Source organism: Callorhinus ursinus, unplaced genomic scaffold, assembly GCF_003265705.2.
Source record: "Callorhinus ursinus isolate GAN/ISIS: 27379988/994484 unplaced genomic scaffold, GSC_fseal_2.0 scaffold1, whole genome shotgun sequence".
NCBI lineage: Eukaryota > Metazoa > Chordata > Mammalia > Carnivora > Otariidae > Callorhinus > Callorhinus ursinus.
In genome coordinates, this window is record NW_027397063.1 from 70,178,598 (window position 1) to 70,192,483 (window position 13,886).

Consider the following 13,886-nt stretch of genomic DNA (forward strand, 5'->3'; position numbering starts at 1 on the left):
GGAAGGAAGGAAGGGAAGAAGGAAGGAAGGAAGGAAGGATGGAAGGAAGGAAGGAAGGAAGGAAGGAAGGAAGGAAGGAAGGAAGGAAGGAAAGAAAGAAGGAAGGAAGGAAGGAAGGAAGGAAGACGAAGGGAAGAGGGAGGGAGGGAGGGAAGTTACCACAGAAAACTGCTCCTGCAATTCTAGTATAAAATCTGGTAGCACCCCTGGAGAGATCATCTCTATTTTCCCATTAAAAATCCTTGTTATGCACAGAAAAAGGCAAACACAAAACTGAAAAGTTAGGTGCTATTATCTTTCTAGGATTCTTTCAGCTGTATACTCAGTTACCTGGGTTACATCCTCATGAGGGAAATTCTTCCTAAAAAAAAAAAGATGGGAAGAGGGTGTTATATGTAAGTGATGAATCACTAAATTCTACTCCTGAAACCAATATTACACTATATGTTAACTAACTAGAATTTAAACAAAAACTTGAAACAAAAAAGAAAGGAATAAAAAAAATGGGGAGGCCATTGGATTTTGCTAATACAACCTTGTAAGTATAATTTAATGTATTTATGAACTGGACAGAGCCTCTGACATCACACACACACACAGAGTAAGTATTTTTCTGTATGAATTTCAGACAGAAATTTAAAAAACAATGGAGCTGGGGAATGATTTTTAAGCACATGGCATAAGCAAGTGGGATAGGGGAGCAAGACAACAGAGGTGGATTTGGGCAATTGGTAGTGGCTGATGTAATCTTTAGAAGTGTATATATCACAGAGAAAGAATGGTAAGTAGAAAAGAAAAATTAAGCTAGTTAAAACAGTGTACAATAGGGAATTGTTGGATTGGTTGTTTTGGCTTTTATTCACACTATTGATTCAGAGTATGAGCTCATAAAGTCAGTAAGAAAATTTATCAATAAAAGGCAAATGTCATGAATCAATCCATAGGAAAAGAAGTTTAAATTGCTGAAAAACATTTGAAAAATATTTAATATTGTATGTAATTTTAGAACTCCAGATGAAACCATAGCATGCCAATTTTAGTTTTTATATTGATAAAGATTTTGAAAACTGCTAATACAGTCTCATATAGTGCTGGTGATAATTTAATAAAATCCTTTCTGGGGGACAATTTGACAATACATATCAAGTACTTAAAGGTTAACTGTAGACTTTGATCCAATGGCTGTATTTCTAGAAATTTGTAATGGGACTAGAAATAGAGGGATGCATAATAATTTATGTACAATGATGTTTATCTCAGCACTATTTATGAGCAAAATTTGGAAACAACACAAATGGTCATAATAAGAAAATGATTAAATAATAAAGTATTAAAAACAAACATTTTTTATTAAAAATTATAATATTTAAATAGTATTGAATGATTGGGAAATTGTTCATACTATGGTATGAAAAAAGTGGGTTCACAGTAAATTTCTTTTGGGATTTAAAAAATATCATTTCACTGCTTTCTGTCCTCCATTGTTTCTGATGAGAAATTTGTTGTCATTCAAATCATTAGTCCTCTATTTGTAGTGTGTTGTCTTTTCCTCTGGCTGCTTTCAGCAACTTTATTATGTATATTTGGGCATGGAATGTCTTTGAGTTTATCTAGTTGGGCTTTAGTATGCTTCTTGATCCTCATTGAATATTGTAAAATTTCAATCCTATTTCTTCAAAAATTTTGTCTGTATCACTCTTCTCTCCTTTTGGGACCCTGACAATACAATTATTAATTTTTTTGGTATCGTCCCAGAGGTCCCAGAGGCTCTGTTTATTATTTTTCTGTCTTTTTTCCTTTGTTGTTCAGATTGGACAATTTCTACTGATCTGTCTTCAAGTTCAATGAACTTTTTCCTCTATCATCTCTATTCCGCTATTGAACGCACCCAGTATATTTTTATATTTTGGTTATTGTATTTTTTAGTTCTCAAATTTCCATTTGGTTCTTTTTAATATCTTTCATTTCTCTGCTTTAGTTTTTTTTTTTCCTTTCCATTTATTTCAAGACTGATGGCTCTCACTACTTGGGGCATGGTTAATATAACTTCTTTAAAGTCTGATAAAATTCTAACATTCAAGTTAATATCCATTGAATGTCTTTTTCCTTACAAGTCACTGAAATCTCCCTGGTCCTTCATATGTTAAGGAATTCTGGATTGTTTCATGGATCTATATTTCTCTATAGATAGATAGATAGATAGATAGATAGATAGATAGATAGATATATTTTAGTTTGAGAAGTTTCTTTTTTTTTTTAAAGATTTTATTTATTTCTTTGAGAGAGAGAGAATGAGAGACAGAGAGCATGAGAGGGAAGAGGGTCAGAGGGAGAAGCAGATTCCCCGCTGAGCAGGGAGCCCGATGTGGGACTCGATCCCGGGACTCCAGGATCATGACCTGAGCCGAAGGCAGTCGCCCAACCAACTGAGCCACCCAGGCGCCCTGTCCTGGATATATTGAGTATCGTGTTGTGAGACTCTTGGTCTTAAGTCCTCTGGAAACTATTGAATGCTGATTTTTTTTTTTTTTAAACAGGCAATTGATTGAGTTGGGTTCATGCCAGATGTTTCAGCTGGTGTTCTGGGATCTGTGGTTCAAATATCAATTCAGTTGTTAAACCACTGCAGTGCTATTTGTATTTCTCCTGTGTGCCTCCCAGTGCCCAGTATGGGGTCTGAGCAGTGCTCTCTTCTGTCCATCAGTTCGCAAAGTCTGTATGCGTGTGAAGGGTAAGGGTCAGCCTAGGAGTTGAGACTCACCTTTCTAGGATTATTTTCTCCTAACTTCCTCTGCTGTACAATCTCCTGGGAGGTTTCTAGCTCTGAGAATCCCTGTTCCTTGTCTTCTGGCTAGCAAGACGTGAATTACTTTCCTTGCTGTGTACTCCCCGGTCAAGTGGTGAGAGGACTGAGAGGAGAAAGAAAAGCAATGAGGTTTCCTCCCATGCTCTTGGCTCAGAGTTTTAGGCCTCTGCGCTATTGGCACTGCCATAATTTCTGTTATTGGCACACTGTCACTGCCACTGTGGCCACCACGGGTTTGCTTTTGGGCTGGGGAAAGAGAGGAAGAAAAACAACAAAACCAGCACCACCACCACCACCACTAAAAGGAATTTACAAACTCCCTCTGTCCTTTAGGGGCCCAATCTCCTGCTCCTTGGGCCAGAAAGAGAGGGTTTCACTAAGAGCTCTTTCTCTTTTCACCAGGCATGCACTTCTGGCTTTGGATCTATAAAAGCACTGTCAGATCAGTAGTAATTCCAGTTTCCCAAACTGCCTGCTAGTATTAACTTTTCAGAGTCCACCAGTAGATGCTGCTTGCATACTGTCTAGTATCATTAGTTACATTCAAGGGAAAAGACAGGGAGATGTGTGCTTACTTCACCTTACGCAAAACTGGAACTCATTTCTTCAAGATTACCTTTATTCCTATATCAGCCACTATTTACATATATGTACTATGTGCTAAATTCTGAATTTATGTGGCTGAGTACTTATTTGTTTATCCCTATACCCTAGCACTAAGTTTGGCACATAATGTGTGCTTTAAAAAGTTCAAATTGAATTTCTTTCCAATTTTCCTGCCTTTGTCCTTAATGAATATATGTTTTCATTTATTCTTAATACCATATCTTTAGGAAATTATTTGTTCTATCATACTGCTCTGGCTAAAGCAAACTGTGACCCAAGTGCCCAAATGCAGCCCCTCAGGCACCCCACTTTCTACCTGGGAAGAATTTAAGCAGAGGATACAATGCGTCCACTCAATGTCCTCTAGACTTGTAGGATGGCAAAAGTACTATCAATTTACCAATATTACTGGTCTCCTCAGTGCAGAGCTTTCTCTTATGGGTAATAAAATATGGCCTTCAATGCAAAGTAGTCCAAACACTTACATAGATGGAGTTTTTAAAAAGCATTCCTGAATCCCCAAACATCAAAATAAATAACTATAAATGTGAGTCATGTGTTAACTTATCCATTAGTGGAAGTCAGAATGAAACCAAACTAATAAAATCAAAATAATACGGTCATTAAAAGAAGCAGTGAAAAATAGCATCTTAAGCAAGAGTTTTGCAAGGAAGAGCCTGGTGGAGAGACACCCACTCCCAGAGATTTTTCCTCTCCTTGTACAGAACATTAAGGAGAACTTAGTGGAAGAATAATGGTAAAGTTAGACTCTCTGTTTTTCTTTTCCCCAGTAGCCCCTCCTTCAAGCAAAGAAAATAAACAGATAAATGATACCCAACTAATGACCAAACTGTAGGTTGTTTGCACTGAGTTTGGGGATATGTTGTAAAATAAATATTAAGACCTTTGTAGCTGTTTACAAGCCTGGTGGCCAATCTTCAGGAAACTAATTATTTAAATGCTTGCATAGCACTATGTGGAGTTTTAGGGATTTCCACCCTCCCCCCTGCTTTTGTGCTTCTGGCTATGATTTGTGATGTGGAAACAAGAAGCAAGAAGGCTTTTTATTTTATTAATTTTTTTTTTACACCACTCTGCCTTCCCAGCAAGACACTGAATGAACCTAATGCAAGGATGCCTCATTACCAGGAGTATTAAAGAGCCCTGCAGAATTGTTACAATAGCTAATGGAGATCATACTGGAAGGCGGGTAATTATTTCTCCCTGAAAACAAAACCAAACATAAAGCCATAGGATTTTTTCCTTGGCATTTTTGAGTCAGAAGGGTCCATGGAGATATATCTAGGCTAGTTTTCTACATGTTTTTGGACCCTTACAAGACTGTGAAGGCAATAATAAGATTCTCAGGCTTTTGTCCTCTTTGATTATTATCTGCTTTAATAATTCTTTCAATTACAAAAACAATATAAGATAATTATACCAATGAGACAATGCAAAATATATGAAGAAAGGGGTTAAAATGTTTTTCAACCCATTTTCACCATAATCTCAAACTATTTTCTATATTTTTAAATAACCTCAGAGAAGCTGTGCATTTACCTACAATGAGGACGCAGAAGGTGTCTGAAATACCAAATTTCCTTGCTTTTGACTAGAATTACATCAAATTAACACAGATATACCATCTCCACAGATGGGGATCCCAAGTTCTGATTGGCAGTTCTGCACACTATTGATGAACACAAGTGGGAAAACCTAATTTTTACTTAATTAATAGTTTGGCAACAAAATATGAGCCCCTGTGAGAACAATAAAAGGTACTGTTGAAGGTGAAAGGCTCCAGACTTTATCATCATTTGCTGTCTGGCCTAGTTACTATGGGAGTATCTAAATCATTTACTTCCAGCCTACTTACACAGGTTCTGACTCACACTCACAAGGTAACTCCAGCTTCTCCTTCAGAAGGTGGCCCAGTCTGGGGATACAGCTGACAGAGGTAATGGGTTATTGATTTTCATATTGCCATTGAGTAATGATCATATTCGCCTGCATCCTCATTCTTGTGGCAACTATGAAAAAGTAAATTTCTGGATTTAATGGGTTCCAATAGTTATTATCAAGGTGACATTTATGCTTCTGGAGACTGTCAGTTCTCAAATTATGAAATTAAGAATCATTGACTGTTAAGTTGGGAGTAGTCTTGACAGTCTTTATTTGAATTCTTCCATCTTTGGGCTCTCAGCTCAAGCTTAGCTGAGTCAAGAAATGGGAAGATCCTGCATCATCTTTTTACCAACTGCATGTGGTTCTCCATAGGTAAAAAGAAGACTATTAACATCTTTCTTATAGGGTTGGATCATTATTAAACCAAAAAAAAAAAGACATATGAGTTTGGTAAATACCTTTTTTGCCCTGGGGGTAAGAATCCCTCACTATACCTACAGCTTTCCTATATATCTTAGACCTTTTGTGATTTGAAATTAGCAAAGAAGAAAATTCTACATTTGTCTTTCTTCAGAGGGAGACGCCTTTACCCAGGTGAAAGCAGAATTAGAATTCTTCCATGAAATATTCACAGACATATTACACAATAAAAAGTTTTGTGAGCAAAACTTTTGGGAAATGCTGAGATAAGCCACGTGCCATGATTCCCTTTATTTTAGGAATTCTAAGAGTCTTTGTGCAAATGGCTTTGTATCAGCAGTAGAGGAAATACTGGATGAAGTAGTTTCCATCAAACTTATTTGACTCCAGAAATATTTTTACATCCAGGATATCTTGTTGGACTAGAAACATAAAGAAAAGCCTTTGGAAAGGATGATCATGTGAAATCCATTTAGCCTGACCTTTGCTTGTTCACCTTGTATGTGATTGCTCTGTACAAGCTGGGCCTTGGCTTCCTCTGCACTGATGAATATTACATACAATACTACATGAATCCTATATGCTGCATGAATCTGTGTAGCAACTTTCCCACAGGTCACCACCTGGCCTCTGGTTAAATACTGTCAATAATGAAGCTCACTGCCTTTCAAGGTAGCCTCCTCCATTTTGCACATCTCTGATGGTTAGAAAGGCCTTCTTTATCTTAAATGGTCATCCCTCTGCTTGTGACTTTCGTCTGTTCATCATAGTTCTGCTTACTGAGACCATTTAGGACATAGCTAAGATACAGTGTATTATAAATTTCTAAAGCTTCATACTCCCCGCTCTTTCTTTTCTGCTGCCTCGGCATCTCTGCAAACAAGCTATGAGCACTCTATCCAGGTGACCAGGTATATCAGTGTAATAAGGTTGGCCCCTTCCACAAATTCTCCTTCTTGCCCTCCCCAACTCTGACCTAATAACATTCAAATGCACCACTGAAACCCCTTTGCACCTTTTCTTGAGTACTCCACCTTGATGCCAATGAAGGTACTTTCCCAAGGGACCTCATTCTCTCTTGGCTCCCTACCTGCTTGATTGAGCTGGCTCCCTTAGTACTCCTCTTGTGTGGTCCTTCATGGTTTATGGTAACTCTGTCTCTCTAGGACCTGTAAGTATAACTTTGTTTTCCTGTGTTTCTCTTGTGTCTCTTGTGGGCCACACCTGACTGACCATCACGTTAAGTTTACAGAACACTCAGCTGGGTTAAGCTTACAGTTTGTTATTACAGAGTAGAGCTAAGCTTACTGTCCCACGCCAGGATTGACTCCCTTCTCTCTACTGCCATTCCATTTACTCTGAGTCCTAAGCTGTTAATGCTTAAGATGCTTGAGCCATCTCTCCAAGGAATAGATTCAATTGCCTGCTTTCCTTACTTAACAAACTGCTTGTATGAGGCATTTTCCTAGTGTTAAAAAGAAAGAAAACCATCAGACATGGTTTTGCCCTCACAAAGGCTGAAAGTCTAGGGAGTTGACAGGTCTGCAAAGAAATAATACTAATGCAATAAGATATGGCACGATACTTGGGGTGCTGGGGGAGCACAGAGAAGGGATCTATGTCCACTTGGGAATATCAGAGAAGACTTCATAAAGGGGAAGTTATTTGATCTGCTTCTTGAAAGATAGGAAAGAGTTTCCCAGGTTGGGAAGGTGGGGAATCAGCATTTTTAGAAAAAGATGATATCATGTAAAACTATATGAGCTGAATTTGGGAAGCCAAGCGTTTTGGTATGTCTAGAATGTAGGCTACATTGGGGCACGATGATAAAAGAGGTGGACAAAAGATACATAAGACAGTCTTTGACCTCTGTGACCTTCTGAAAGAAACGAGAGAACAATAATTATTGAAAGGAGGGATCAAGGACATGGGAGAAGGATTAATTTTGGACATAAGCAGTGAGGTTTTGAGGAGAGTAGAAAAAGTGTGGGTAAAAAGCTATGAAGAGTAAAGAAGCCAATCTGAAAAGACTACATACTGTATTATTTCAACTATATGATATTTTGGAAAAGACAAAACTATGGAGACATTTAACGAGATGAGTGGTTGCCAGGGGTTGGGGGAGGAGACAGATGAACAGGTGGAGTGCAGAGGATTTTTAGGGCAGTGAAAATACATTACATGATGTTATCGTGAAGGATACATGTTCGTCATACATTTGTGCAAACCCATAGTACATACAGCACCAAGAGTAAACCCTAATGTAATGGTGGGATTTCAAGCACCAGAAAAGCTGAAAAGTACATTAATTTTGACGATTTTATTTATTTATTTGAGAGAGAGAGAGAGAAGGTGTGCACATGTATGGGGGTGGTGACAGAGGGAGAGGGGCAGAGAGCAGGCTCCACGCCCAAAACAGAGCCCAATGTGAGGCTCGATCTCCCAACTATGAGATCATGACCTGAGCTGAAACCAAGAGTAGGCTGCTTAACTGACTGAGCCACCCAGGTGCCCTGAAAAGTACATTAATTTTGCACAGAACATTTATGTTTTCATGAATAAGGCCACCTATATGAGATGTCTTCTTGATTTCTAGTGCTATCAACAAACTGGATAGACCAATGTATTCAATTAAGTAGATGGGTTTGCTTAGAACAATCAAAGATAGAGCAATTCCCTCTTAAGAAAACACCACCATTTCTGGGTCAAGCCTTGCCTCATAAACAGTGATGGCTTGTTTTATGGACTGCACTATTCCTGGTTATCAATTAAGAACTGTTGTCTTTTTTGAACCATGTCAGTTTGGACCACAATGTCATATCTTTCCCTCCCTGAATGTCTCTCATAGAAGTTTGAGCAGTTTACATAGTCAATAATGAAGCTGGCAAATTACTGGCAACACTGGAGAAAAAGGGAGTAAATAACAAGATCGATAAGACTGAACTGAGCCACGGTATGGTGCTTTTCATTGGTTGTCAATTAAACTGCCAGACTTAATTGCTGCAGTGTCTAAAAATACATATTTCTGAGAAGTAATGACACAAATACATACACTAATAAATGTGAGGCTAGGAGTTTCCTCCTGTGGCTTCATTTTTGTTCTCCAGTTCTCAACCCCTTAACCTCTCCTATTCCTTGCAGATAAATATTGCCATCTATCATCTAAGGAGCATGTCATGCAGCCTCCAAACAGAATTGCTAGTCAGACTTTCCTGTGGGAAGGGCTTTCAGACCTCTGATCATAGTCTTGGGGTCCTCACATGGATGGTTTGACTTGACTCAAATGCCTATTAGGCATGATCACAACGCCTGAGAATCTGGAGCGTTTTCGCCTTCTGTCTTTTACATATTACACCAAAAATAAGGAGAAAATAAAGTTCTGTAGAGCCTATTCAACAAACATTTGTTGAATGTCTGTTATGTGCATCCAAGATAAGGTAGGATGAGAAGTGACAATAAACCGAACCTGTTTCTACACGAGGAGCTTACAGTACAGCAGGGAGATAAATACAAATACTCCTGACAGAGATTTAGGGTAGTGTGGAAGGATGGGGCAGAGGGGACAGAGTTAGGAGACATTTGAAAAGATAGACAGAACTGGATTATGATCCACAGTTTTAGGCTAAAAATGTATTAAACATCGGCTGTGGGTAGGCATGGCGCTAAGCCCTTTGCATGCAAAATCTCATCTTTTCTTCGTGACAAGTCTATGATATGGGTATTATTATCCTCACTTAAAATGATAAAATTGAAGCTTAGAAAGGATAGGCAGCTTCGCAAGCTGAAAAAAAGCAAAGAATTGACGTTGAAATCCAGTTATCGCTAATTCTATAGCCTGCCCTCTTCACTGTGATGATGTGCTACCTCCTGGGATATGGGGATGAGAAGAAGGAGAATGAAGATGAGGCTGACATTTCAAGTAAAAGGGATGAAAACAATGTTGGTATATTTCCCAAGATGTGAAGCACAGATGGAGCAGCCCCCCACACTCAGTTTTTATTGCATTGGGTTAATTTAAGACCAAGTTCAGGTGGTCTAAGCTTAGAGAATGAAAAATGGATCAGTTGCCCTGAAAAACTAATGATTCCATTAGTTGTAATGCAGTTGATTTGGGTAAACAGAAGGATTTTAAGAAAGTCTTTTGGTTGAAAATATGTAAGTCTGGAGAGAAATTATCTTGCTTTCATTCATTCATAACAAAACCATATACTAGGCCCTATTCTAATTCTTTTATGAATAAGGATTCATTTAATCCACATAACAGCCTCATGACATTAATACTATTTTCCCCCACTCTACAGATGAGAAAACTGAGGCGAAGAGAGGGTAAGTTACTTTCCCAAGGTCTCCCACCTCCTAAGGAGATTATCTGGTATTCCAGCCAGGGCAGATCTAATCGTAGTCTGCAATCATAACCATTAAGAACACTGCCTCTTCTTGGAATGACCCACAGCTACTGAACACTGATTTGGAAGCTAATCCCTTCTCCAGTTTCTAGAACCAGACTTGTTTCTTTTTGAGTTACATAAGGAGGAACTAGGTCAACAGCCCAGGCCTGTCCTGCTCTGCCCACGGGTAGCCTGTTTTAGGAATGAGATACTTCCCTTGCTCCTATAACTGAGCTCTTTTATTGATTTCCTCTTGGGGAATTTTCTTTTCTCATGTTCTGTTCTTTTCTGCCTGTAAGAGGCTGGACCTGGGTTATTTCCCCAGGAACCAGGCCTGCAATGCTCAGAGGTCTGCTTGCTGTTGTCAATCCCACCATGTATGACAAACCCTAGACAAATGGCTCAGGCTCTGTTAGGCCTCCTTACAAGTGCCTCCCTGAGTCTACTACCTTTACAGATCTCCAATCATTACCTGCTCCCAGGTTGGTCTCTTGTCATCATGCCCCAGCCAACCTTTGGGGTAACCCACCATCTCCTGTTAGATGTCTTTGATGGTAGTTTTGGCCTGGATGCCCATTTGTCACTCATCACTAGACTTTCTGTGCCACACCTTTTGAATGGAACTCCATTATCTAGAGCTCTCTTCCCTACTTTTCTGGTGTCTGTCCCACCCAGTAGATAGATCTACATTCAGGTTTCAGACCAAGGTAGGTAACTCTTTGATGTACCACATTTTTAAGTAAGTGACATGGGAGGGGGAAGGTATAGGAAGGGGAAAGGAAGAGGAGACAGTGGGAAAGGAAGGAAGAGATAAAGAAGAAGGAAATGAATGAGTGGAGAGAAGCAGGAGGAGAGGCAATTGGGGGTGATGGCACAAGAATGAAAGAAAGTGAGGGAGAAGAGGGGAGAAAATTGGGAGAGAAGAGAGACAGAAAGAGATAATGCACCCATGCCTTTTTTTTAAAAGTAAAATTAAAAATATAAAACCAGGGACACCTATGTGGCTCAGTCACTTAAGTGTCCAACTCTGGATTTCAGCTCAGGTCATGATCTCAGGGTCGTGAGATCAAGCCTTGCGTTGTGGTCCACACTCAGCGGGGAGTTTCCTCGTCCCTCTGCCCCTCCCTCTGCTTGCACACTCTCTCTCTCTCCCAAATAAATAAACAAACCTTTAAAATATATCAGAACACACTAATCATTTCCAGTTAATAGATCCAGTCCCACCAGATGCCTAACAGAAGCAAAACCATTGCCAGGACCTCAAAAGCCCCACAATTAAACTTGAACAAGCTATGGAATTGTTTGCCGTTCAGTTCTCAAGAACAGCTTCACTTTGGGGCACCTGGGTGGCCCAGTCAGTTGAGTGGCCAGCTCTTGGTTTTGGCTCAAGTCATGATCTTGGGGTCCTGAGATCAAGCCCCATGTTCTGCTCCACATTCAGCAGGGAGTCTGCTTGAGGATTCTTTCTCTCTCTCCCTTTGCCCTCCCCCTGTTTGTGTGCTTCCTTTCTCTCTCTCAAAATAAATAAATCTTAAAAAAAAAAAGAATGACTTCACTTTGGGTGTTGTTACTATATATTTGACTTCCTAGACACTCTCCTAAAAGAGCTTTTCTGCTTTTGCTTGGATTTTAATGGCCTATTGGGGAAAACTGTCTTACTTCCACCCTACTCACAAACTTGACTGTAGCAAATATTTGGGGAAATAAAGGAACTAAAAGCAGCCTGGGGGATGCCTATCCAATACCAAAATCAACATGTAATTTGATGAAAAATTTTAATTAGTCAAACTTATTTATTGATTCTTCCTTCAATTCATTTATTTTCTGAGCACCTGCTAGGTGCAAGACAATGTACAGAAATGGTGACATATTTCACCTGGACTCAGATAGGACACCTGCTCTCAGAGCGGTTTTGAGGCATTTCAGGATAGGAAACACATGAATAACTGTGACACAGAAAAATAACTGATAAAATGAGAAAGTAATAAGAGTTTTGGAAAATGGAGATTGTTTAGGGCTAAAGGCATCAGGTGGCACTTGATGAGCCTTCGGGTTCATGGAATTTGGACAGAAGGCCATAACCCCACCCCGTGAAGTAGCACGTTATAAAGATAAAGTAGTGGGGAAGAGAATATGCTTGGGGACTAGTGGGTAGAGCAGACTCAGAAGACTTGCATGTTATACCACTTTATTGATGGAAAATGACAATTTCACTTTCCAGATAAGTTTAGTGGAAAAGAATTCAGAAAAGTCTTATTCTTAAGGATTGTTTTCGGCTTAAATTAAAATTGTTAGGATTTTTTCTGTGTAGTTGGTTAGAGTTCTACATTTTTCTACCTGTTTATATTCACTCTCCATTCCCTATTCTTGGACGTCTGATAAATTTCCTGGGCTCCACTCTCTTAGATGAGACCAAAGAATCCTATTGTTTGCCTATACAGGAGGTTTGATATGTGAGATGGGTACCCACCCCTTTGCTGGGAACCAAGGTTAACCTGAAGTGATTGTCTTTCAGAGGTCTAAAACAAATTTCTTATCTTGAGAAATTTGACTCATTCACACAAATGAGGAAGAAACTCAGAGAAAGAGTTCATTCCACAAATGCTTATGTAACCGTAAGGTTCTGTCCTAGGGATACAAAGATGAGTAATCCATGTGAAGGATTTATGGTTGGGATGAGAAGTCAGGTATTATAAACCAACCCACACAACCTGGATATACATGCTGTTGTCAAGACACAGTGGGAGGAATGGTTAGTTTCAGCTGGGGGCTGTAGTGTAGTCAGGAAATCTTCACAGAGGAAATGACACTTGGATCTTGAAGGTGCTAGGGCATGGCCTGGAGTGCATGGCCCAGAGTGCATGATGCCCAGATGGTTCAGGAGAGGGTGCTGCACACTGCCTGACATAGCCTGAGGGTCCTTCTCGGAAAGGCCCTGAGCAGAGATGTCACCAAGATGTCACATGTCTGCATTAGCTTCTTTTAGTGTTGTAAACACTGACTGCTTTAACAAAATTTTTTATTCAGTTGGCTTATCTTTTAAAACCTTTCATTGTGGAGAATATTAAACATACACAAAAGAAGACAGAAGAGTATAATGAACCTTCATGTACCTGTCATCCGGCTTGGACAACTACCACCCCATGGCCAATTGTGTTTGTTACAACTGTTCCACTTCCTCCCCTTCCATGTCATTTTTTTTTACAACCATCTTTATTTTTTTTTAATTTAAATTCAGCTAGCCAACATATAGCACATCATTAGTTTTTGATGTAGTGTTCAATGATTCATTAGTTGTGTATAACACCCAGTGCTCATCACATCACGTGCCCTCCTTAATGTTCATCACCCAGTTACCCATTCTCACCCACTCCTCTCCCCTTCAGCAACCCTCTGTTTGTTTCCCATAGTTAAGAGTCTCTCATGGTTTGTCTCCCTCTCTGATTTCTTCCCATTCAGTTTTCCCTCCCTTCCCTTATGGTCCTCTGCACTATTTCTTATATTCCACATATGAGTGAAACCATATGATAATTGTCTTTCTCTGTTTGACTTATTTCACTTAACATAATCTCCTCCAGTTCCATCTACATCGATGTGAATGGTAAGTATTCATCCTTTCTGATGGCTGAGCAATATTCCATTGTATATATGGACCACATCTTCTTCATCCATCCTTTTGTTGAAGGGCATCTTGGCTCCTTCCCCAGTTTGGCTATTGTGGACATAGGTGCTATGAACATTGGGGCGCAGGTGCTCCTTCT

General features: G+C 39.5%; 1 protein-coding gene across 1 annotated transcript in view; it reads right to left on the reverse strand.

Moving 5' to 3' along the window:
• RTP4 (receptor transporter protein 4) overlaps nt 1-13,886 on the reverse strand; it is a 163,764-nt gene that overhangs the window by 14,911 nt on the left and 134,967 nt on the right. The window contains exon 2 of the mRNA XM_073895881.1: nt 331-361. Within this exon, the coding sequence (XP_073751982.1) occupies nt 331-361 (31 nt within the window). The remainder of the gene's footprint in view (nt 1-330; nt 362-13,886) is intronic.